Genomic DNA, 27,201 nt, shown 5'->3' with positions numbered 1-27,201 from the left:
CTAAAGAGGTTTAGTTTAAGTCTAGTCTAATTTAATCTCTAGTTTAACCAAGTTAAACTAGAGAAACACACAAACACACGGCTTCGCGGCTGAGTGGACAGCGCTCTGGGGTCGTAGTCCTAAGGCCCCGGGTTCGATCCCCGGCAGAAGCAGAAACAAATGGGTTTCAATAAACAGTTTCTTTCACCCTGAAGCACCTGTTACCCTAGCAGTAAATAGTTACCTGGGAGTTAGCTGCTACGGGCTGCTTCCTGGGGGGTGTGCGCGCGTGAAATATATATATAATAGACGTAATAGAGGAAAAATAAAAAAATTGGTTAGAAAGGCGGGGGTCCAAGAGTTAATAGCTAGATTCTGCAGATACAAATAGTAAATATATACACTCACGCACGCGCACACACGCACAGACAGGTGCGCAAACACACGCACAGACAGGCGCGCACACAATGCACCCACGCACGTGCACAGACACGCACGCACATACCGGGAGGCAAGAGGAGCCCAAGACGTGCTCACTATCAGGTGGTCATCACTCGTGCTCAGATCCTCCCAATCATAATGACCCATCCACTTAACCTGAGCTGAGCGGCTGTCGTACAGCGCTCTGCAGGAAGGGACGCGTGGCCAACGTGATCACGCTGGAGTCCTGACGGGTACAACTACGTCATGGGAGAATGAGCTGACGACGAGCGTGGACGTGGAGGTGGATTTAGGAACCGCACACCAGGGTTACCCATCGACGTAATAGTTACATAAATAAATGGTTATACGTACGTATTAATAGTACGTACGTACATATAATGTACAACGTACATGGGTGGAGTTATCGGGCGTTAATCCCACCTTTCCGGGGTTAAGATAGCGTATTATCTTGCGGCTCCCCCCCCCACACACACCAAGATTACAAGGTGCCAAGCCCCCGAGGAGATTGCAATAATCATTCCTATATGCAGTTTATTCTCTTCAAGTTAGTGTAAATGAGAGCTGAGTAAAGTCACTCAACAACCTGAACATCACTACTCAATTTTGGAAACACGTGAGTGTGTGAGTGTGTACTCACAAGAGTCCTCACAGGGATGAGCATCAACTGTCGGTCGCCTGATGCGATGACTCTCAAAGCTAACCAGCATATATACATTTTCTTCTGTCCATGGAGGACAGAAGAAAATGTATATATGCTGGTTAGGATTGTAAATGTGTGGCCACGTCTGTGGTAGAAAAAAAATCCTCCGGGCTTTCGGCCTAACTAATTTGACAGCTGTGATTAGCGGCATCCTCGACTACCTCTTCACATAACTCCACCTAACTACTATTCTCACACTAACGAAGTGCTTCCTTACGCCTCCAGTGTCATCTTGTTTCACCAGTGTGCATATTAATCATATTGGCTTTGTTTATCCCGTTAATACAGTTACAAACCTTTCATGTTGTAATCATATCCCTGTATTGACGTGCTGTATCTTCGATCTCCCGAAGTCTTTTTCAGTAGTCGTGGCCTCTCAGTTCTACAAGTCTTATGGCAAGCTCCGGGAATTTTACTACCTTCGCTCTGTTTCTCTAGATGGAATCTGCGCGCAGGAGCTGCATATACAAGTAGCGGCCTCGTACAAGTAGCGGAAAGGATCTGAAAACTTTGTTATCTAGGCCCTTGAGTGTTCCTGGGATGTTTGACAGCTTCATATACACCGTTCATGTCACTGCGGTAATGTGTGCCTCTGGTGATAACGCTGGCATTGTCTATTCATAGTTTTTTTTTTATCGTCTCTGATTCACGGAGTTATCTCCTGTTCACCGTTTGCCTATTTTCGTTACTCTTATCTTGGTTAAAGTCCAGAAGTTATTCCTCTGCTCTTCCGGTTGGTCATGCTGAAGTATTATGCAAACTTGCTCCGTTCGTATTATTTTCGTCAGTCTTGCAACATATGAAGATGCAAGATTCCACCCAGATAAGTCATTTACACATGAATGAGAAGATGGGTTCCATACTGATTATTGAGGCAAACTGCCTCTCTGTTCTCTATTCTTACTTCTCATTTATTTGGACAATAAATCTCTTGCACATGTCTACTTGTGCTTGCCGAGGTTAAGCTTCAGCTCTTGAATCTCGCTTCCCCTCCCAGACTCCACCCTACCAAAGCCAAGAGCACAGTGTTAGCTACACACACGATGAAATAGTTCTTTGAAACCTCCCTATTGTTAACCCGAGTACCCGAGTTCCTACCTGAGTTCCCTCGTTGATGTCCTGCCATGTCGAACAGAATCTTCCTTCTTACCTTGTCGACTCCCCTGAATATCTTTTGCGATATGATCATGTTTTTCGTGTTGGGGGATGGAGTACAGGAACCAGTTGTCTGCACACTTCTGTAGTCTATTTCGGCTGGCAACATTCAATCAACTGTAAACATAAACATGAGGCAATACAGCTTGCCAGAAATATCGTTTACTGAGAGTACAACAGGTTAGGCCTCAATGTATTCTCTGCATGACACTGTTTCTTATCTCCTCTACCCCTTACAGATTCTGTATCTCTCTTAATAACAGGTCATTGTCTCCTCTCAAGCAGGTAGCTCTGTGTTGAGCCAAGAATCCTGGCTATTATGCTTGACTCTCCATGCCGTGTTCATAGCATGGTAGACAGAGCTTGTCTTCCGCACTTGGGGTCGCTGGTTCGAGTCTCCTTGTGCCATAACAGTATCTTGTGGAGGACTGCGAAACATTTCTGGCCATCCCTCCCTCCATCTAGGAAATGTATATGTTTATCTCTCAGAATGTTTGGTAATATGTTTATTGCACGATGTACTGAACGGGGTGAGAATAGCTTGAGCTACCTCATCCCTTTGTGTGTATTTTACCTTAATAAACTTATTTCAATTTCAATTTCCCTCCATCTTGTCGAATTTTGTCACGTGTCATCATATGTTATTAACAGTGTTAGGCAAACCAACTTTCCTTGCATTTATGTTAGTTTTCGGTGGCAGATGTTGTCCTCTCCTGATTCTTCACCACAGTACTGTATGCATCACCTTACAGGAAATGTGTGCGCGCGCACAAGTTCACTATTGCAGTATTGGTTACTTTAGGTTCACACTACGTTACCCCTTGCGAGTGAAAGTATACGAGGTGAAGAGTGCGAGCAAATAACATGGCGTACATGTAGTTTACCCGTAGTTGGTTTCCAGAGTTCTACCCTCCAAGTTTGGCAGGGGGACCCAGGCTTGTCTGATGATAACTTGATCGGTAAGGTTGTTGCTTACAGCGGCCCGTAGTTACAAACTCGGCTGATGCTGTACTTCCAGCTGTAACTTGTCCAACTGTGCATGTGTAGGGGGCGACAGAGGGGCGGGGCTGTTAAGAGGGCTGTGATACAACAACTGCCCCCTCCCTCCCCACCCCACAGTTTTTACGGTAGGAAAGATAATGACGAGGTAGAGGACATGAAAAAGTTGTGGAAAGGTGAAATATAGTCGGAGTTACGATAGCTGACGGGTTGCCTGCGCGCGCACGCTCCCGGCCTGCTCTCGTGTGGACTAACTGAGCTATTGTGCACACGTGTGCGCCATTTGTTAAGTTGAGGCTGTGCAGGCAGCAGCAGCGGGCTCGTCAACCCCGTGCAGCCTACACCCGCCCGGACCCACCAACCTCCTGTCATACTCTCTGGTCACGCTCTCGGCTTTGTTTACTTTCTTGCACTCTCTCCTCACCCCTCTTCCTTCTATCTCTCTCCCCCCCCCCCCTCTCTCTCTCCCCCCCTCTCTCTCTCTCTCCCCCCCTCTCTCTCTCTCTCTTCACCCCCCTCTCTCTCTCTCTTCACCCCCTCTCACTATCTCCTCCCCCCCCTCCCTTACTCTCTCTCTCTCCTTTCTCTATCTTAATACGTTTTAATCGTATTAAATAAAACATTAACAGCGTTTAAATGGGACGGCCTTGAGAGAGAGAACTACGTGTGCTGGCCCGGTATCCTTCCAAACATGTCACCTCCCGAGCACACGCCCCCACCCAAGCCACACGGGGCGACACCATCTTGTCAATTATTTCAATTTACCCAAGTTCTTGTCGACCACTGAGCCCATTCGTGCAATTCTGGGCAAGCCTTGATGATAATAATACATATAGTTCCTACATATAGTTGAATAATTTTACAAGACACGGATTTTACATTGTATTAAAGCCACATAGATATGTTACAAACCTCAATACAAAGTGGAACGCGTTAGGCCATAAAGCCGGCTGTCTGTACCAGCATATCTAGCGTCAGGATCTGAACCAGTCTGGCGGCCGCCACACACACCACAGCTAGCTGGCATCCCTCCCCCGTGGCTGTGGTGGCCACTCACTCTCTCTGACCGTGGCTCTTGGTACCTGGATTTTACCTAAATGGGGTTCTGGGAGTTCTTGTGACTCCCCAAACCCGGCCCGGGGCCGGGTTTGACTTGTGATAACTTGGTCCAACAGGGTGTTGCTTGAAGCGACCCGCAGGCCCACATATCCATCACAGCCTGGTTGGTCCGGCACTTCTTGCAAGGACTTGTCTAAATGCTTCTTGTAGATTTCCACCTTTGTTCCGGGAATATTTCTAATGCTTGCTAGGAGGGTGTGGAACAGTCGTGGACCTCTAATGTTCAGACAGTGTTCTGAACGTGAGGAGTGGACTACATTCCTCACGGTCTATTCTGCATTTTCTTCCGTATCTATCGCTCCAGTATGTTGTTATTCTACTGTGCATATTTAGGACCTGGCCCTCCAGTAGCTTCCATGGAAATATTATTTGATAACTCTCTTGTCTCCTTTCTAGAGAGTACATTGAGAATTTAAATGGTGCCAATAATATAGGCGTTATATCGTGTCTATGCGTGTCGTATATGCTCTCTGTATTCCCCCTCTAGTTCAGAGATCTCTCCTGTTCTGAAAGGGTAAGTGAGTACTCAAGACAACACAGCAACAGTGATTTAAATAGTATTAGCCTTGCTGTGGGGGTGTCTGGATTTGAACGTTCTCATAATCCATCCTATCATTTTCCTGGCCGCAGCTATATTTGCTCGGTCATGTTCACTAAACGTCCGGTCATCAGACAATATAATTCCCTGATCTTTCATATGGAGTTTTCCTTCTATGAGTAAGTCTGATTGTGTCCTGTACCCTGTGTTTCGTTTAATTTCCTCGGTTGCGCTATAACGAAGGTGGAAAGGTATGTAATTTTTCAAAGTTTTTTTTACAGAGGAAATTTTCATGCTGATTTTTGTATCATCTGGAAAGGATGACACAAAGCTGTGACTAGTATTTTTGTCTATATCCGAGAATGAGAAAGAGCAGTGGTGCAAGGAGGTACATTGCACTGCACTGGGACTTGATCTTGTTGATTGACTGTTATTCTTTGCATTCGACAGAAAATGTAAAATCCAACGTCCCACTTTACCCGTTTACAGGCTGTTGCTTGGAGCGACCCGCAGGCCCACATATCCACTACAACCCGGTTGGTCCGGCACTTCTTGCAGAAAAAACAGGGTCCAGTTTTTCTTGAAGACTTCCACTTTTATTCCGAGGTATGACATACTATATTTTAATATATATATATATATATATATATATATATATATATATATATATATATATATATATGTGTGTGTGTGTGTGTGTGTGTGTGTGTGTGTGTGTGTGTGTGTGTGTGTGTGTGTGAGAAAGCTGCATGAACGCGCAAGCCATATATCACTAAGAACTCTTTGACCCGGCCAGGATTCGAACCCATGCCGTCCAGGATCACCCCTAAACGTACACAGTACCGTGACCACCGCACCAATGATCTGGCCGGCCGGAATCCTGGCGGGGTCAAAGAGTTCTTAGTGATATATATATATATATATATATATATATATATATATATATATATATATATATATATATATATATATATATATATATATATACATATATATATATATATATATATATATATATATACATATATATATATATATATATACATATATATATATATATATATATACATATATATATATACTTACATATATATATATAATATATATATGTAAGCAATGTAACCGAGAATAAAAGTACTTTACCTGGTTGATGGGGTTCTGGGAGTTCTTCTACTCCCCAAGCCCGGCCCGAGGCCAGGCTTGACTTGTGAGAGCTTGGTCCAACAGGCTGTTGCTTGGAGCGGCCCCACAGGCCTATATATATATCTTGCTGAATAATGACATAACTCCCAAAACTCACGTAGTTGTCACATTTATAAAATAGTTTGCTAATTTACCAATTTTAAATTGCACAATGAACCTGAGTAACATGGCAAGACACGCCATTATTTATGTTGCCAACCCTAAAGACATATTTGTGCCCTTTAATGGGAATACTGCACCTCTTATCCTCACTATCACAGCCATTACGTGATATGCAACACTAAAATATGCAACTCTGTCTTCCATGCAACGGTGTACATATGTAACACTATACAGTACGCAACACTACACAGTACGCAGCACTGCACAGTACGCAGCACTGCACAGTACGCAGCACTACACAGTATGCTGCACTACACAGTACGCAGCACTACACAGTACGCAGCACTACACAGTACGCAGCACTACACAGTACGCAGCACTGCACAGTATACAACACTGCACAGTACAAGCAGCATTACAGGATATGCAACATACGCCCCGCTTTGTTTTGTTTGATATCATTGTATCAACTTTACTTTTAATGAGGGAGGAACACCTGGACGCTCTCCAGACAGAATACCTCACTAGAGTACACAATGTACTCCAGGCTAATAGTACACAACGTACTCCAGGGGTGGAAACCCTACATACTGTGGGACAACAAATATATTGATATAATTTACATATATATCTGAATTAATCTCTAAGTACCTGGATTGCAAAGCATCGACAAAAGCATGTAATAAAATCAATACTTTTATTATTATTATTATTATTATTTTTATTATTATTATTATCATCTCACTGGAATTCAATACAAATGTAAACTAGTAAAAATATAAGTTCCTTACACCCTCCCTTGTCCTCCACAACAGTTGAAGTGTTTATCCTTCACATTTATAAATGACTTTCCCCTCCCTTACATGGAATGGTATACTCGTATTTGGGGAGAACCTGATGGGGCAGAGAGGGAAAGAGACGGGGGAGGAAACGAGAGATAGAGGGAAGGGAAGAGGTGAAGGGTGTCAAGAGGGAGGGAGGGAGGGAGGAGAATAGTGAAGGCGGAGAATAAAGGAACAGGTGTGATTCTTCAACGTCTTGAAGCCTCCCTCACGAAGGTAAGACGACATTAATCATGTGAGCCCGTGTACCTGCCCCTTCCCTAGTACCATCATTACCCCGATGCTCACCTACCCTTACACACACACACACACACACACACACACACACACACACACACACACACACACACACACACACACACACATGCACAAACCTTTCTCTTGATAACCGTGTTCTTGGTGCCTGGCATGGGTGGCATTCAGGTCCTGTGCGCTGGCTCGCCGCCTTCCCCGTACTGTGTGCACATGTAACTGTAGCCTGAGCTTGTAAAAGCACCTTAATCAGCTTCAGTGGTTAAGTGCTTAATAACACACTAGTTTCTATAACAGCTATCTTACCCTGTCAGAGTAGGAGAGCTATAAATGTGTGTGTGTGTGTGTGTGTGTGTGTGTGTGTGTGTGTGTGTGTGTGTGTGTGTGTGTACTCACCTCACCTATTTGTGCTTGCGGGGGTTAAGCTCTGGCTCTAAGGTCCCGCCTCCCGCCTTGTGTGTGTGTGTGTGTGTGTGTGTGTGTGTGTGTGTGTGTGTGTGTGTGTGTGTGTGTGTTCACCTAGCTGTATTCACCTAGTTGTGCTTGCGGGGGTTGAGATCTGCTCTTTCGGCCCGACTCTCCTACTGACTGTACACAAATGTTGGATCTCCTTCAGGTGTGAGCAGTTTTCGGTTGCATATTGGCTTGGGGGACCATTCAAGCTTCTTCGCATTTGTGTTACTCACGTGGTCCCCCAAACAGCGAGGTAATTCCATGAAATATCTCCCCTAAAATTTACCATCGAGTGCTGTCGGGGTTTGGGGTAAAAGTCTCACGACTTCCAACCTTTTTGTACAGTCAGTATGGTCTAGTTGGTATAGTACTGGATACGCTAAGGTGCATGGCGCCCTGGCTGTCTGGGTGCGAATACTGGGTGAGGAGTTTTCGGTTATATATGTGTGTATATGTGTGTATATATATGTATGTATATGTATGATTGTGTATGTATATATATATATGATTGTGTATGTGTATGTATGCATGTATGTCTGTGTGTGTACAGGATGTGGAAGCTGCTAAGAATTACATTTCACATTTGCAAACGCACATTAATGACATTATGTAAAAAGACACATCGAACACTGTTTATGTAAGGCAGACGTAAATCTATATATATATGCATTTATGTTTGTAGGATAGATTAACATTCTATAAGCCCTACAATCCCGTTCTGTGGTCGACTGTTCAATATATCCCTGAACTATATGTTTAACAGATCTCTCACCCTGTCCACGGAGGACAGAAGAAAATGTATATATATGCTGGTTAGCATTGTGAATGTGTGGCCACGTCTGTGGTCAATAATAATAATAATAATAATAATAATAATAATAATAATAATAATAATAATAGAACTGTCTGCAGGTCCTGGTGGCGGGCACAGGGGCGGACCCACCATCCACAAGTCCTTGCACGGTGCAACGTGAGCTTTAATATGACCGTCAAAGAGTGGGAAGGCTGCTTGCTCTGTCCGTACCCTGGGCGCTTAGTAACTGGGCCAGGCTATGGTACAGTCCGGTGGTGTTTATCAGAGTTATTATTGGAGTCTAACTGCCCTTGTAACCTTCCAAAGCAAAAAAAGTCTTGCACCAATTTATCTCGCATGGGCTCGCTACCAAGGACTATGTCATGACAAGTATTTATTTCTGTACACGCTGTCGTGTGTGTGTGTGTGTGTGTGTGTGTGTGTGTGTGTGTGTGTGTGTGTGTGTGTGTGTGTGTGTGTGTGTGTGTGTGTATGTATGTATGTGTGTGTGTATGTGTGTGTGTGTATGTGTGTGTGTGTGTGTGTGTGTGTGTGTATGTGTGTGTGTGTGTGTGTGAGAGAGAATGTTGTGTACGTACTCATCTAGTTGTGCTTGCGGGGTTGTGCTCTGGCTCATTGGGTTCGCCTCTCAACTGTTTAGTCTTGTGCTTCACGAGATATGGAGTACATGTTAGAGCTGCATACTCCAGGACTGATCTGATATATGTGGCATACACATATGTATACCATATGGGTATACTATCTCATTCTCATACCATGGTATACCTATATATACGAACGAGGGAGAGAGAGAGAGAGGGAAGAGGGGGGATAGGCGGTTTAGCAACACTGTCTACAAAGGGGATGTTCTCTTCTCATCCCGTTAAACATGCAGTCGGTACCTGGATTGTAGAGACTAGTGAGAATAAAGACGTGCTGGCAGGGAAGGGGTTGGAGGCTGCGATTGCCTTGTTAAGTATTGTCTCTCTCGCTGGTAGTGTTGTAACGCCAGGCATTAATACTCACTTATCATCATACAGATATAATGTGGACCAGAGGGAGTAACTCCCAGAGATAAGAAAATTATTAGAATACTATGTTGTTATTATTTGACTTTATGATCTAAAGGAATGCTGGCTGCTCAGTATTTTATTGTGTCTGAAGTAAAGTCAGTGTTATCTAAAATAAGATACTAAAGTCAGTACCTTATTGAAATTATGCTTGTTGATTATAATTATCTTGTGCACCTGTTCCCCTCAATACACCTGTTGTGACATTTTTCAACTGTGTCCAACCATCGCCCACCCCTCCTACCTGGAACAGAAAGTTCCAAGTAGCACGGGCTATGGTGAGCCCGTAGTTAGGCCGATTAGAAATAACTGGCAAACAGGAGTTGATCTTAAAACAGGGATCCATACTTTTCTCAGGTCTTAAGACCCTATTTAATGCTCGAAGTCTCATCACTGCCCTACTTACGACTGTCAAACCCCATGTGTGCCGGAAATGTCACTATTCACTCTACGTCTCTCAAGACTGCAGCCCCTTGAGGTTATCTTGAGATGATTTCGGGGCGTTAGTGTCCTCGCGGCCCGGTCCTCCCCCAGGAAGCAGCCCGTGACAGCTGACTACCACCCGGGTACCTATTTTACTGCTAGGTAACAGGGGCATGGGGTGAAAGAAACTCTGCCCATTGTTTCTCGCCGGTGTCCGGGATCGCCGGTGTCCGGGATCGAACCCGGGACCACAGGATCACAAGTCAAGCGTGCTGTCCGCTCGGCCGACCGGCTCCCTTTCTGTAACACCAAGGCTCTTAACCTAATTCAAAATAAAATATCCTTCATTCTGGGATAAAGCGTCGTCATTCTTCTTTGTATATTTTCAAGATAATTTATGTTAATTTTACACCACTCAGGGCAAAATCGCAGAGCATAATCCGCGCGAGGGCTCACTAGAGCACGGTAAAGTTAGTCAGATTACCATACAACTATTATTATTCTCCTTGCTAACTCTGCCGGATACTAAACCCTCACTCTCTTACTGATCTTTCAAACACTGATGTCTTGCTTCTTGGTCTACAGTCACACTCTCCAGACCTTCACCGTGATCGTTATGTACTAATATCGCCCATGACCCGAGCTGGTGACTTGACTAGGCGACTAAGGCAGCGTCTGGGGGTCATCCCGGGATTAAGTTCGAACCCTCATCACGGCCCTTGTGTATTTGTTCATTGGTATCTCGGCCCAATCTCTCCATTTGCCACTCCGTAAAAAAAAGAACTCATCCGTTTTGCCTAAGGAGAAATATACAAGACATACAAAGATATACAAAATATACAAACCCAAGAACCCCACCTAACCTATCGCTGCCTATTCTTAGACCACGTCACTATTACGGTGCTTTAAATTGTGTCCCATTTTTAACGGCCTGATCAATTACGTAAAATATAATTGACAAATTAGGCGAGAATGTTGTTGTTGTTAAAGATTCGCTACCTGGAACAAAGTTCCAAGTAGCACGGGCTATGGTGAGCCCGTGAATGTTAGGCAAGAAGAAAGGTTGGTAGCTATGTCACATTATTTCTCTAAGAGAGATATATATAGATACAAACACAAGCAAGGAGCAACTGCCCTTTCTCCATGTACACTTGGTCACTAAGCACCTATAGTATCCCCCTACAGCTGTTCTTTACAATATATAACGTGTCCGAGGCGGAGGAGCCAGATAGGTTACTGTGATGAGATACAGGCACTGCTGTATCTGAAGCTGGCCTTGGTGGGTGCTTGGAGGCCCTGGTGCCAGTCCTGGTGACCACACACACACACACACACACACACACACACCAACCCGTTCTCGCAAATTTAATAAGTCAATATTGACTTATTAAATATGTGCATAGGTGACATACTTAACATAATAGATACCCTTAAAAAGATTCATAGAAAACACCGACCATACCTAACCTACTTAGTATGTTAAGATAAGCATCTTATTGCTTCGTAATTACAATTATTACCTAACCTATAATAGGTATAGGTTAAGTAATAATTGTAATTACGAAGCAATAAGATGCTTATCTTAAGATAATAACAAGGTTAGGTAAGGTCGGTGTTTTCTATGAATCTTTTTAAGGGTATCTATTATGTTTAGTATATCACTTATGCACGTAGTTAATAAGTCAATATTGATTTATTAAATTTGCGAGAACGGGTTGCACACACACACACACACACACACACACACAGAGTAGTAGAAAAATGGAATGCACTTGGGGAACAGGTTGTGGAAGCAAATACTATTCATACTTTTAAAACTAGGTATGATAGGGAAATGGGACAGGAGTCATTGCTGTAAACAACCGATAGCTAGAAAGGCGGGATCCAAGAGTCAATGCTCGATCCTGCAAGCACATATAGGTGAGTACATATAGGTGAGTACACACACACATACACACACACACACATACACACACACACACACACACACACACACACACACACACGCACACGCACACGCACACGCACACACACACGCACACACACACGCACACACACACGCACACACACACGCACGCACACACACACACACACACACACACACACACACACACACACACACACACCAAAGTGTGTGTGTGATGTGACCAAAGAGCCAGAGCTCAACCCCCGCAAACACAAATAGGTGAGTACACACACACACACACAGGCTAATATCGGCAGTATATGGTCCGATGGCAAACATTAGAACGTATTATAGCAAACCAGACCAGGCCTCTATCAAGTCATTCCACACAGCCTTTGTTAGAGCAATACTGGAATATGCAGCACCGGCCTAAGAGGGCTGAGCTATGACGATAAGGTAAGGGAACCGTCTCACAACCCTGGAGATAAGAAAATTAGGGGATATGATCGCAGCATACAAGATACTAAAGGGAACTGACCAAGTGAACAACGAAAGCCCCCTCAATGTCTGAGAAAGCAGGACGGGGGGGGGGGCCAAGTCGAAGCTACAAACACAAATGAGTCTAAGAAATGTACGAAAGTACTCGTAGCTGGGCGGCTAGGGCCAGATTCACGAACGCACTTACGCAAGTACTTACGAACGTGTAAATCTTTCCTCAATCTTTGGCGGCTTTGGTTACATTTATTAAACAGTTTACAAGCATGAAAACTTCCGAGTCAACTGCTGTTATTGTTATAAACAGCCGCCTGGTGCTTCGGAGCTCATTAACATTTTAATAATTGTAAATAAAGCCGCCAAAGATTGAGAAAAGATGTCCAGGTTCGTAAGTGTTTGCGTAACTTCGTGAATCTGGCCCCTGGTCCATAAGTGAAGTTTCTGAAGGAAGTGATAGAAGCCACCTCCACCCAGAGTCGACAAAATTCGAAGCTAAGAATAGTTCAATTACAACACAGTAGGTACAACAAGGCCAGTAGGCGGGACTTACGAGCTAGACCTCACTCCCCTGTTATCTTCCATACGGAAGTACACGCGTACGCGCGCGCGCATGTGGTGTACGCGAATGTACGCGTGTGGTGGCAGCAGTGCTGTAGATGTACTGTAGTGGTGGTAGCACTTACTTAACAGTGTCTATGAGGTCTAGCTCTGTGTCCCGCCTACCACCAGCAGCTGCGTTACAACTTAACTATGTTGACGTTCAAATTCTTTGTCGAATCTGGCCTTAAAGTTGTGGCTGGAGGTGGCTTCCACAACTTCTGCTTTCAGTGCATACCACTTGCCCACCCGTGCAGGGTACGAGTACTTCACCACCCGTGCAGGGTACGAGTATTTCCTTAAAAATTAACATTCCTTCGGCTCAGTGGCGTTTCCAGATCCCACTCGTGTCCTCTTATCCAATTTTCTCAATGTAAAGACGCTATCCTTGTCTATAGGATAGCGAATAGATAAGGTCTCAATGTAAAGACCTTATCTATTCGCAACATTATCTTGTATGTCGTGATTATATCCACTCTGTTCCTTCTATCGTCTAGGGGTTGTGAGATTTAGCTACATTGGTCTGTTCTCGTAGTTTAACGTAGCTCTTCGCTCTGGCATCAGTCTTGTTGTAAACCTTTGTACTTTTTCAATTTTGAATTGAATGCTTTACTAGGTGCGTATTCCATGCCGGTGCTGCGTATTACCGCATTGGTCTAACGAATCTTGTGTAAATTGTCTTGAAGGAATCCTGATTCAGGTTCCTAAACGATGTTCATATATTTACCAGTGTCCCATATGCTGCCGATGTTATCTTGTTTGGGTGTGCCTCGGGTGCTGTTGAGGTGCTGTTGTGGTATTTTATCCGTCATGTTGCAGTGGTGATGTATTTGAAGAAGAACTTTCTGACACACCCTTTATCATTGTACACCCAACGCGTCATCAGGACAATTCGTACCTCAAGTACGGCAGCCCATCCTCCTGTTTAAATAGTATTTATTTAAACAGGAGGATTGGCTGAAACATGGCTAATCTGACGCTGGTGAGGCGCGAAGGGGAGAGGGGGGAGGGAAGGGGGGAGAGGAAGGGAGGGAAGCGGGGAGAGGAAGGGAGGGAAGCGGGGAGAGGAAGGGAGGGAAGCGGGGAGAGGAAGGGAGGGAAGGGGGGGGGCGATGGAGGGGGGGAGGGGGTAGGAAGGGGCCCAGAGGGAGGAGTGCAGTATCATGCAAAACAAAATAGCCGCGTCAAGGTGATGTAAACAGTGCTGCCGCCTGGCAACACACACACACACACACACACACACACACACACACACACACACACACACACACACACACACACACACACACACACACCTCCGACTTGGGTGTTATTTAAATGTTCGTCTACTGTGAAACTCGTTATAAGTAAGTGATATCATTAACGATGAGTTGCGGCACATTTACAGGCACACTTGGACCTTTTATAGAACACAACCATGCTTAAATTTGGACACATGCACGTAGAAGATGCGAACTCGAGCACAATGTATAACAATAGAACGTCGCATTTAAATGTGTACTCTAAGGCCAAAAATCGTCGTACTAGAAAAATGGAAGCGGCTCGCGAAGTTGACGTACTGTCCCCCGTTTTCTGTTTTGGGTCCTCTGGTACGTTAGAATAAGGACGCTTTAATACGATTTCCTGACGTCGGGAAACCTTAAGAGGGGGACGGGCCGCTCCGATAACAGTAATAACAAACATAGCTACATCCTCAGGGAAGTCGTCCGAGCACACACTATCAACTAACGTAAGCTGGAGAGATGTTCCGTCTGATTATTCCGCGTTTGAGGTGGGGGCGTCCACAGCATCACCCCAGCTACATGTGGCATCGCCCAGACTTAACTGTCCGCCTGGCCCTCAGGGAACCCGCCCGCACGCCCTCACCGCTACACACGCCCTCATCACACACACACACACACACACACACACACACACACACACACACACACACACACACACACACACACACACATCTACGAAAACTTAATCGAGATGGAAGTAGGAGAGAGCATCCTTCTAGCCTCGATGAAAACAGTGTGGGATGCTGAAGACATCTGCCCACGGCGGTCTGCATGAACGCGGCAGCTTCTGTTCCTCGTGATCACGTGTCACGAGTTGGCCAGACGGATATCTTAAACCACCAGAGGTGGCAAGGATGTAACTCGTACATCAAAGAGCTGAGGCAGAATGTCCTACCCACCTGGAGCACACCTGGAGAGGATTCTGGGAGTTCTTCTGCTCCCCGAGCCCGACCCGAGGCCAGACTGGACCTGAGGCCAGGTCCTAGTTCACAGTAAATCACCGACCAAAACTGCGCTAACGTCTAGTATAATTAACGACGTCTCCGTCCTAGCAATTCCATTTGATAGCAATAACGTCAACCTTGTGTGTGTGTGTAGGGGAGAAGGGGGGGATCGGTTGTGTCCGGGCATTCACAACCTGTGGTGCCAACACAATCTAGGAGGACCATGACTACTTTAGACCATGTCAAACCTATTTGGCTTCTCTCGTGAGACTTCTCGACAATGTAGAAGGCACTGGTGGGGAGTGACGATGTGGTGGTTGTGGTGTGGTGGTTGTGGTGTGGTGGTTGTGGGTTAGGTTTAAAACCAAAGATTGCAGCCTTTCTGACAATTTAGTACAACATTTTAGTGACGTCGTGAGCGCTGGAGAGGACTGTGTACACAGCGACGTCCATTACCTACAGTCACACCCCAGCCCATGCTCTCCAGCATTCACAACGTCACTATAATATTGTACTAATTTGCCCGAACCTAACCTACCCGAAGACCCGCGAATAGAAAACGGGACATCACGACAATATAGCGAGCAGTTATGACTTGAGTATATCAGATTTTGGCCTCAGGGGAGATGATGATGTACGTCAAAATACGACGTAGTGATCGGGTTGTTACCCACACACACAAGCCCAGACAACCCAACGACCCCGCCCCCCCCATCCCCCCCACAAAACAAACATAGTGCCTCACAAGCGCCACACACACAATCACTGGCTTCTGAGTGGCCCAGCACCCAGGCACCTGCATCAACACCTACTCTATCTTCACATGCAACTGGCCCCCCTCTCCACCCCCCCCCTCCCCCACCACCCCCCACCTCGCTGCTCTCACACTGACCCCTCCTCCCACCCCCCACCCCCACCTTGCTGCTCTCAGAATAGACCTGCCGATTGATTCAATTTATTTTCCAACTTTTCCCAATGTTATCCTTCCCAACGTTTTTTCACTCGACAAAGGCTATCGTTGTTCATGTTATCTAAAACCTTTCAGTATTTGTACGTCCACTATGGGCTCACCATAGCCCGTGCTACTTGGAAGTTTTTGTTCCAGGTAGCGAATCTTAAACAACATTGTACATGGTGATCATGGGTTCTTTGGTGCTTCTCTCCTTATAAGTGGGTAGGTCGAGCTACGTTAATACTAACCTCGTATCATATTTCCTTTATTTCAAATATCAAAACGTTTTAATTTTTGTTGTGACTGACAATTTGATGACTTCACGACAGTGTTGAATAATCTCCCAGATATACCAAAAGTCTCTCCATCTTACACATTAGAACGACTCTCAAAATCGCTAATAAGTAACAGGTAAATCCAGTCTAGCCAGAACCTCTTCGGCTATTTATATGGTAGAAGTGTAGTTAGGTACGACTTGTACGCCCTTAAACTATGTACTTGGAGTGGGTTCTGGGAGTTGTTCTATATCCCAAGCCCGGGGCTGGGGCCAGACTTAACGTGTGACAACTTGGCACAACAGACTGTTGCTTGGAGCAGTCCGCAGAGCCACTACATTCCCTACAACCCAGTTGGTTCGCCACATCCCTTCCTTTTATGATGATGACAAAGTCGTCCGCGTAGTTTAGCAGCCTGCAGTGATGTGGGAGTTTCAACCTCATTATTCTCTCCATTAAACAGTTGAAGAGAAGAGGGCTAAGAATACCTCCTTGCGGTGTACCATTTTCATGTCTTTTGTACTCAGAGACTGTGCCATGAAGTTTTACTCTTGCTTCTCTGTTTATGAGACAGTTTTTGATCCAGGAGAGCAGGTTGCCTCTGACCTCTTTGTCAATGAGGCAGCAGAGAATAGCTGGGGCGCTAGCCAGTTCAAAGGCTTTTTCCTTTGGAAGGAAAAAGGGATGCGCGCCGCATCCCTTCCTTTTCCAAAGGAAGGGATGCGGCGCGCCTTGCACCCAAATGCTTAGACTGCATCAGTAAAGAGGCAAAAGAGATTGGGATCAAACTCAACCCCTCGAAGTCAAAGGCCATGCCCATAAAAATAGCGAAACCCAACATCCAACTCACAGTACAGGGTCAACCAATAGAATGGGTCGACACCTATCAGTATCTAGGAATCATCCTGGACACACACATGAATTTTAATGCTGAGGTCACATACTTGAGAGAGCGAACTGCGGCCCGGACGGCAATCCTCAGGTCGCTAACCTCCCTTTCTGGAGGAGCCAATCTGCAAGTCCTTCGCACATACTATGTACAGGCAGTCAGATCAGTGATCGATTATGCCGCACCTGCACTCACAAATCTATCACACCAGCAGTGGAAAAAGCTTGAAGTTGCCCAAAACAATGCTATGAGAGCTGCACTGGGAGCCCCCATGTGGACCAGGCTTGAAACTCTTAGACTGGAGACGGGTTTGCCCTCTCTACAAGAAAGAATATCACAAAGGACAGCTACAATTATCAGTAAGATAATTATTTCTTCTGATCCAATCCCAGTACGGCAGGCTTTGGTGGTTGGACTAGGCCAAAACAATGGAAACTCTTGGGTTGTAAGAGCAGGAAAAGTCCTAAACAGACTACATTTAAAAAACATGATTCTTGATAGAGAGGGTGATCATCCACACCCAAATTACACTCCTTCCGCGCCGTGGGAAGAGCCTACTTTCAAAATAGTAATAGAAAGTCTCCCAATGAAAAAGGCTGCCTATGATCCGACAATCCTAAGGCGCATAATAGAAGAGCAAATGTATAGCATAGCAGTAGCAGGAGCCACCCACATCTTCACAGACGGATCGGTGGACACAGAAAATGAGAGTGCTGGCGCTGCTCTTTGCACGTCCAGCGTTCAGGCATATTGGAGACTGGGAGGACTAGTATCATCAACCCAAACTGAGCTGTTCGCCATACAACAGGCATTCGCATATGTGATTGCACAAAACACTCAAAATGCAATCACACACACAGACTCAAAAGCTGCACTTCAAATACTAGGACAAAAACAGTGGAAAGATAATGTGGAAATAATTACCACCATTTTGTATCAAGGAGCAGTCGCTAAAGGCAAAGGCCTCAACATAACTTTAAACTGGATCCCATCCCATATTGGAATCCCATTAAATGAAAAAGCTGATGAAATTGCTAAATTGGCAACTCGTCATCCAGTGATACATAAAACAATTCAACCCAGCCTAGAGAACATAAAAAACATCATCACCAAAAAACTCTCACATCTCAACAAAGCCGACCTGCACCAGAGAATAGCTGAAGGTTCGCCATCTGCAACATGGTATCTTCAGGCAACCAAATTAGAAAGGTTAAATATCCCAAAAGGAATCCACAGGGAAATAGCAGTTAGGCTATATAGACTACGTCTAGGTGACAGATGCAACTGGGAGATTGGTGAAACCCGACAGAGAGAGTGCATCTTCTGCCAAACTGTCACAGAAAAGCCATTACTTCACTATCTTCTGGAATGTGAAGCAACCAGTGACCTTAGAAGAGCTTTAAGAGTTCCTGAATCATGCAGTGGCCACCCTGAAGCCATCAACACAGCCACTCTCCTGGTCAACAAAGGTGTCCAGCAGCTGGACACCCTCATAAAGACTGTGAAGCAGTATCCTCCCCCAGGATAACAGCTTGATGGTTAAATGCAACCTCAGAACACTGGGGAAAAAAAAATTGTACCACTTACGGGCTATTCATGTCCGTGCCACCTCTTGGGTGGCTTAATCTTTATCAATCAATCAATGGTTCGCCACTTCTTGGAGCGTGTTTAATGCTTTACTGAAAGAAGTCCACTTTTGTTCCGGCAATATTTCTTTACTGTATAGCCTGGGTGGCTTCCACTAGAACACTCGTGTTTACCTCCCATGACAGTAGCAGGTTATCTAATGATCACCTGAACGCCATACAAATCTCACGGGTCAAAAGGGAATCTCTTCAGGAGTCAACACATCCCAAAGACTGGTCTACCGGCAATGCTCAAGTAATTCTCCTTCCAGCCGAAGCACCCTCACTATCCGTTCATCCCAGAGGCCTGTTCGCTCGGCAGGAACCTCGCCTCCCTTGATGTTAACGACCTGTAGAGGTCAATTACCAGATTCTGATGACGTTTACCACGCCTATTTGCGCGGAGTGGGGCCCATAAACCTGTACAGGATGACGTGATGATGATGATGACTACGGCAGGGGCCCGATGACCTGTTCAAGAGGGTGGCAGGCTTGATGCTGGCTGTACCCTCTCTGCTCACAACCTGCCTTCCCTCATACACCCGCTGCCTTCCCCCTCATTCACCCGCGCTCTATTATATATTAATATACAAGTCGTATAAGACTATCCTATCAATCCGGTTGCTTTTCAAGATTGTTGACGCGCGCGTGTTGTTATTGGCACTGTGCATGTTGAAGTGTCTGTGGCGACATGCAACACACTTTCTGCTAACTGGCGTGATGGATTACGGGAGGCCCGAGGTCACGAGGCAGCAGAAGCAGCAGAAACAGCAGAAATAGCATCGGCAGCAGCAGAAGTAGTAGCAGGAGTAGCAGCAGATGTAGCAGCAGCAGCAGACGTGGCAGATGTAGCAGCAGCAGCAGACGTGGCAGGTGTAGCAGCAGTTGAAGTAAGGACAGCCGAACTTTTTTGCCCTAAGGGGTTCATCACCAGACACAGCCACCCGTGGCTCGCTCTTCCTCGGGCACCGACAAGACACGCACATGGATGTATGGGTGTATGTTATACACCCATACACCCTCTCTAATGTACGCGTGCACGTACACTCGTGCTCACTCACACACACACATGCCCAACCACTTGGGATTGGAAGGTAGAGCGAGTCTCGCTTTCTGCATGTTGCTGTTCAATCCTCTACCGTCCAAGGGAATGGGTTGGGCACCATTCCTTTCCTTCGTCCCATCCCAAATCCTTATCTTCATCACTTCCAAGTGCTATATATATATCCGTAATGGCTTAGCGTTTTCTCCTGATAATTACCTTACCCCCTCCCTCCCCCTCTCTATCTCACTCTCTCTCACTCTCACAACACACACACACACACACACACACACACACACACACACACACACACACACACACACACACACACACACACACACACACACAGGGGGCCTCGTAGCCTGGTGGATAGCGCGCAGGACTCGTAATTCTGTGGCGCGGGTTCGATTCCCGCACGAGGCAGAAACAAATGGGCAAAGTTTCTTTCACCCTAAGTGCCCCTGTTACCTAGCAGTAAATAGGTACCTGGGAGTTAGTCAGCTGTCACGGGCTGCTTCCTGGGGTGAGTGTGTGTGGTGTGGGGGAAAAAAAATAGTAGTTAGTAAACAGTTGATTGACAGTTGAGAGGCGGGCCGAAAGAGCAAAGCTCAACCCCCGCAAAAACACAACTAGTAAACACACCTAGTAAACACACAAGTCGAAGAGCTAAGAGCTCAATCCTGCAGGCACAAATAATAAAAAATACACACACAAACAAGGGGACACAGGTGGAAACTTAATACCCAAATGAGCCACAGAGACATTAGAGAAAAAAATTCAGTGTCATAGCAGTTAGTAAATGGAATGCACTAGGAAGTGATGTGGTGGAGGCTGACTCCATACACAGTTTCAAATGTAGATATGACAGAGCCCAGTAGGCTCAGAAATCTGTACACCAGTTGATTGACGGTTGAGAGGCGGGATCAAAGAACCAAAGCTCAACTCCAGCAAGCACAAATAGGTGAGTACACCTACCTAGTTAGTTATATAGGCGAGTACAACTAGGTAAGTACACACGCACTGAAAGAATCGGCAATCTATTGTTGGGAAGCGAGGCTTGGGTGGCCAAACAGGAAGACTTACCTGGTTGTGCCCAAAAGGTACAACCAGGTAAACACAGCTGATGAAGGACAAACGCGGGGACCGGAGTGCGAGAAGCTACAGGAAGACCGAGACCAAATGTAAGACTGGTCTCCCCCCCAAGTACCTTCTAGACTTCAACTTCATCAAATGCAAGATAATACGAGACGGTTGCTTGGATCACGAGCATATCTCGAGCGCACGTCAACCGGATATTTTCACCCACATACGCAAGGTTATCTTGAGATATTCTCGAGACGATTTCGGGGCTTAGCGTCCCCGCGGCCCGATCCTCGACCAGGCCTCCTTTTTGTTACACATCCCCAGGAAGCAGCCCGTAGCAGCTGTCTAACTCCCAGGTACCTATTTTCTGCTAGGTAACAGTGGCATCAAGGTGAAAGAAACATTTTGCCCATTTGTCTCCGCCTCCACCGGGGATCGAACCCGGAACCTCAGGACTAGGAATCCGAAGCGCTGTCCACCCAGCTGTCAGGCTGGCACCATAAGGATTGCCCGCAGAAATCTGAGCAAGGAATCCTTTGGGATCCTATACGCCACGTGCCAGATGCCGGACTGGAATACAAATCTGCTTGAACACAAAAACGAAGCTGGAGAAAATCCAGATGTATGCCAACAGACTAGCCAGAGTTGAGAGGCTTGAGTTACAAGCTAAGACTTCACTGAAACTAAACCTCACGTTTCTATGGGGAAGAGACATACAAGGAGACGTGATCCCCACACACAAAATACTCAAAGAGGCTTGAGAGGATACTAAGGGCAGCTTATTTGCTATGGTAACTCCCATACAAGAGGACTCCATTGAAACTATGTCCCTGAACGAGTCACAGGGATATCAGAAATAATTTTTCAGTATTACGGCAGACCAGAAATGGAATGTATTGTGATGAGTTATATGGTGGAGGCGAATCCCTATACACGCCATCAAATTTGGATATGAAAGTGTTCAAAGCGTTTGGAAACTTGTTCGGAAGTCGGTGGAAGATCGAGGCAGGACCCAAGAGCTGAAGATGATATCCCAGAAGCAGTGGTAGGTGTACAGAGAGCGTTCCCGCCGAGGAGAGCTGGAGCAGCAGCAACAGCGGGCGGGAGACCTGATGGGCCAGTAGGAGAGAGACGACCGGCGTCCCATGCGTGGGGAAGACAGTTGGCGCACTCCGACACGCAACAGGCTTCAGGCAGCCCTCTTTCACTGTCCACCATTTGTCCTCACCGGACAAGACCAGCAGCGGTGGTAGCACCACCACTACCACCACCAGGAGCAGCGGTAGCTCAACCACCACCACCACCACCACCACCAGGAGCAGCGGTAGCTCAACCACCACCAGGAACAGCGGTAGCTCAACCACCACCACCACCAGTATCAACACACTTACCCCACCACCACAACCACCCCTACCTCACATTCCTCCATCACCAGCACAACCACCACAATCACATCGGTTTCCTCTCTCCGCATAATATCAAACCCTCCTCAACGTGTACAATGTTTGTAGCGAGCAACGACCTGCTTCCTACCTCAACATAATCAGCCACCACCCGGATAGTGTCGTCCTTGAAACATGAGTCCCCCTCTTCTCTTCTCCCTACCCCTGGTGCATCCAGGGCCACAATCACTGCTGGCTGGCTGCACAGGGCCACAATCACTGCTGGCTGGCTGCACAGGGCCACAATCACTGCCTGGCTGGCTGCACAGGGCCACAATCACTGCTGGCTGGCTGCACAGGGCCACAATCACTGCTGGCTGGCTGCACAGGGCCACAATCACTGCCTGGCTGGCTGCACAGGGCCACAATCACTGCTGGCTGGCTGCACAGGGCCACAATCACTGCCTGGCTGGCTGCACAGGGCCACAATCACTGCTGGCTGGCTGCACAGGGCCACAATCACTGCTGGCTGGCTGCACAGGGCCACAATCACTGCTGGCTGGCTGCACAGGTCCACAATCACTGCTGGCTGGCTGCCCAGGTCCACAATCACTGCTGGCTGGCTGCACAGGTCCACACGATTCGGTCAAGTCAAAAAGCATAAAATGCAAGACTATTGAAGTTCACAGTGCGTCTCCAGACTCGATTTTAAATCCCCAGTTCTTCAGAATTAGATTCTTCTTTTCATGCTTGTACTCTTGTACAAGCTTCAGTTATGTAGAGAGACCAAAAGTGATGTTAGGACTCGTCATTTACAGCTTGACTCGTCATTTACAGCTTGACTCGTCATTTACAGCTTGACTCGTCATTTACAGCTTGACTCGTCATTTACAGCCCGGTTGATCAGGTATCCGTCGGAGGTGATTATACAAAATAATTCCCTCTTGAACACTTCAGAGGGATCGGCTAGTTACGCCCCAAGCGTAAAGAGGGTGTGGAAAGGTCTTGGGCTTCTAATGTTTAAGGAATTGTCTCTTAGCAGCGAAGTGTTCATACCTGTTTACATACCTGCTTGATGGGGTTCTAAGTGACTTGACTTGTGAGAGTTTGGTCCACCAAGCTGTTGCTTGGAGCGGCCCGCGGGTCCGTAAGAGCATATATAGCTACATGCTGGCGATATGGAGAGATTCCCGCAGCTGTTCCTGGTGATTGCCTTGTCTGCATGGCTGCTTGACCTCACTGTCCGGCCCACACCTACCCATCACAGCCAGGCTGATCCAGTAACACCAGCGGTGGAGACTGGGTTCATCCCGCTCCGCGTCTAATGTATCATATGTAATTATCTACCCAGTCCACCACACGCCGGACCAACCGGGCTGTGGTGGATATGTTCGCTGCGGGGCCACTGCAGGCAACAGCCTGTTGGACCAAGCTCTCACAAGTCAAGCCTGGCTGGGGGAGTAGAAGAACTCTCAGAACCCCATCAAGCAGGTAAGCCCCACAACTTAATGGTTTTAGTTCAGCTAGAAAAAGTACTTTAATAAAAAAAGTCGTCGACAGATGCCACGTCCAAGCCATAACTATCGTGTAGCTGGTGTGTGAAGTCTATAACGCGAATCTGAATGCAGCGTGTTCCTAGTGTGTCCACAGAGTGCAACATCCGGTACACTTAAGAGTGCCACAGATTCGTGCTATGTCAAAATGTGGAGTATGGCCTTGGCCCAAGTGTCTGTACACCCATAAATAAGTCAAATCGTAATGAACGTAACAGCAATGACCTATCACAAGCAAGTTTTTCAAAACACACCAAGGTAAAAGTTCATCAAAATATATACATAAATCTCAATCTCAATATCTCTATATATATATATATATATATATATATATATATATATATATATATATATATATATATATATATATATATCTCTCTCTCTCTCTCTCTCTCTCTCTCTCTCTCTCTCTCTCTCTCTCTCTCTCTCTCTCTCTCTCTCTCTCTCTCTCTCTCTCTCTCTCTCTAATCGCCCGTTTAACCAATTTTAAATCAGCATTTGTGGTTAGTTATCTTGAGATTATCCTGAGTTACACAAATGTACATTATAGGAGACTCACCTTTATCATCGGGAGGGGGCGTGTCCATCCCGAGGGCGTGGCCAGAGCACGTGGGGCTGACGGCCATGTGTGGCGGTGGGCGTGTGGGCGTGGCTTCTGCCTCCCAGCTACACTGCACGCCCAACGCCGGCACACACGCCTTCCCTGGCGTAATGATCCCCGCGTCTTGCTGGGCCACGCACACTTCCATAAACGATGCTCCTGGGGTCACAGGGTCACCCTCTGACTCGTCACGTCCACCGCGGTATCTCATGACCTCTGCAAGATCATTTCGGCAGAGCCAATCAGGAGAAATGTGCTTATGTGGCATTCTGACGACCCGTTCCTCCAGACTTCCTTGATCGCTTACAGAAAGTAAAGTGACGTCTTCTGGGAGAGCAGAGACGACTTCGGGCGGGAGAGAGGAGACGACTTCGGGCGGGAGAGAGGAGACGACTTCGGGCGGGAGAGAGGAGACGACTTCGGGCGGGAAAGCAGAGACGACTTCGGGCGGGAGGGAAGGCGGGGGCTCACCACACACGGTACACACCTCCCGCTCCGAGAACCACTTGCACATGGTGAGAGAGGTGGGGTGCTGGCACAGGTGGAGGACTACCCAGCGCACGACGGTGAGTGTGGTCGCGGAGAGAGGCAGAGAGGGGCTGAACACTGTGACAGCGGCGTGCGGCAAGCCAGTGAATGAACAAGATGCAGCCGGTACCACCCGTCTAAATATACCGCGGCCTGATTCTCACCTCACACGGCATTCTGTCTCCCGCCGTCCCACTACTGTCACTTTTTCCACCATCAGTTTTGGGTAAATGTGTTATGGACCCCCAGACCCATCTTATAAATAAATTACAGTTACAATGAACAAGTTACATACGGTATTCATTTACCTATCATGTAATCCTGCGCCTGCGCCGGGCCGAAGGTTAGCAACACATATGCACTTTCAAGCTACACTCCGACACTCAATACACCAAAGGTAAGGTTACTAAACTGCATTTCACCAGATAAAGAAATTGTTCTGATTACAGGTGTTAACCTGATGACCGTAATAACTCAGCACCAAGACCAATGGTCTGAGTGCTGAGTTCATCACATCAATTCATCAATCCATGATGAATTGTTCTTGTTGTTTAAGATTTAGCAACCTGGAACTAAAAGTTCCATATTAGCACGGGGTTATGGTGGGCCCCTAAATGACGAATGTTGTTGTTGTTGTCTTAGATTTAGCTACTCGGAACGAAGTGTCCATGTAGCACGGGCTATGGTGATCCCGTAGGAATGTTCTATTACTTTGCTTCATAATTAGGAAGTGTTGGAGTGAGGTGAGCAGGAGCCGTGAGGCAGCGCGGAAGGCGTGCAGACCAGCACGTCCACCTACTGATTTCCACTAACTCATTGTGTTTCTTCTTTCCTATTTCCCCACTTCAATGACACCTCCCCCACCCACCCACCCACCCACTTTCACTCACACACACTTACACCCACTCCCGCCCACAAACACTCACGTCCACCACCCCCCACACCCACACTAAATAATCCTGGAGAGTAGGTGGGTGCACGGTCCATCCCGATACCAGCACCAGGGTCGTCCTCGTATGAACACCTCCCAGTTTACGTTCCGTCCTCCGGCGATGCTCACTAAAAGTGATACTTACAGGCAGGGAGTGCTGGGCGCGCCCACCGCCGCCGCCGCTGTTTGACGGCGGTGAAGCAGCAGCAGCAGCGGCGGGGTGGTGAGAGAGAGCCTTGGGGGACCGCCTGGGCCCAGGGTTTCAATACCTGCCGCTGACACCACAAAAAACTCGTTCACGATGACACACTGCAGGCACTCGTACAGCAGGCAGCCAGCACCTACCCCAATACAAGCACTCGTAGAACAGACAGGCAGCATCAGCTCACCACACACACACATCTGCCCCCCCCCCCACCACCACACACACACACACATCTGCCCCCCCCCCACCACACACACACACATCTGCCCCCCCCCCCCCACCACACACACACATACATCTGCCCCCCCCCCCCACCACACCCACCACACACACACACACACACATACACACTTTACATACAGTCATACGAGTGCTAACGCACGTACACAAAAAGATACAAGAGATACGAGCACATGCGGCAAGAACACAATCTAAGACGGTTAGAAGAGAAAGGACTCGAGACTGCTGCTGCTGCTGCTGTTTTAGATTCAGCTACTTGGAACAAAAGTTCCACGTAGCACGGGGTATGGTGAGCCCGTAGTGGACTTGAGGCAATATGATCACAACATGTAATGTACTGGAGTGAGTAGACAAGATGAATACCGTCTTCCGGGTTAGGGCGCGAACGAGAGGGCACAGGTGGTATGTGAGAGCGCAGATAAGTGAGCGGAATGTAGCAAATACTCATACGCTCTTAAGAGTGGTAAACACGGGAAAACTGGAGCCAGAAGTTCTGGAAACAGTCACCACTCGCAGCTCCAAGAGCAAAAATTACAAGGTCCTGAAATGTCAGAAGCGTTAAGCACCCTCCTTAAACAACAGCTAGGAGCTGGGGCTC

General features: G+C 46.9%; 1 protein-coding gene across 4 annotated transcripts in view; it reads right to left on the bottom strand.

The window, feature by feature from the left end:
- Pi3K21B (phosphatidylinositol 3-kinase regulatory subunit alpha) overlaps window positions 1–27,201 on the bottom strand; it is a 579,671-nt gene that overhangs the window by 151,629 nt on the left and 400,841 nt on the right. The window contains exon 1 of one of the 4 annotated variants that reach the window (XM_045725896.2): window positions 24,658–25,295. The exons of 2 other annotated variants lie outside the window; for them this stretch is intronic. In XM_045725896.2, coding sequence (XP_045581852.2) covers window positions 24,658–25,213 — 556 coding nt within the window. In that variant the 5' untranslated portion in view covers window positions 25,214–25,295. Of the gene's footprint in view, window positions 1–24,657; window positions 25,296–27,201 lie in introns of those variants that run through there. One more of the 4 variants, XM_045725898.2, reaches the window with a different exon arrangement.

Source organism: Procambarus clarkii, chromosome 44, assembly GCF_040958095.1.
Source record: "Procambarus clarkii isolate CNS0578487 chromosome 44, FALCON_Pclarkii_2.0, whole genome shotgun sequence".
Lineage (NCBI taxonomy): Eukaryota > Metazoa > Arthropoda > Malacostraca > Decapoda > Cambaridae > Procambarus > Procambarus clarkii.
Note: the sequence above shows the minus strand (reverse complement) of the source record. Positions and strands in the feature narration are given on the sequence as shown.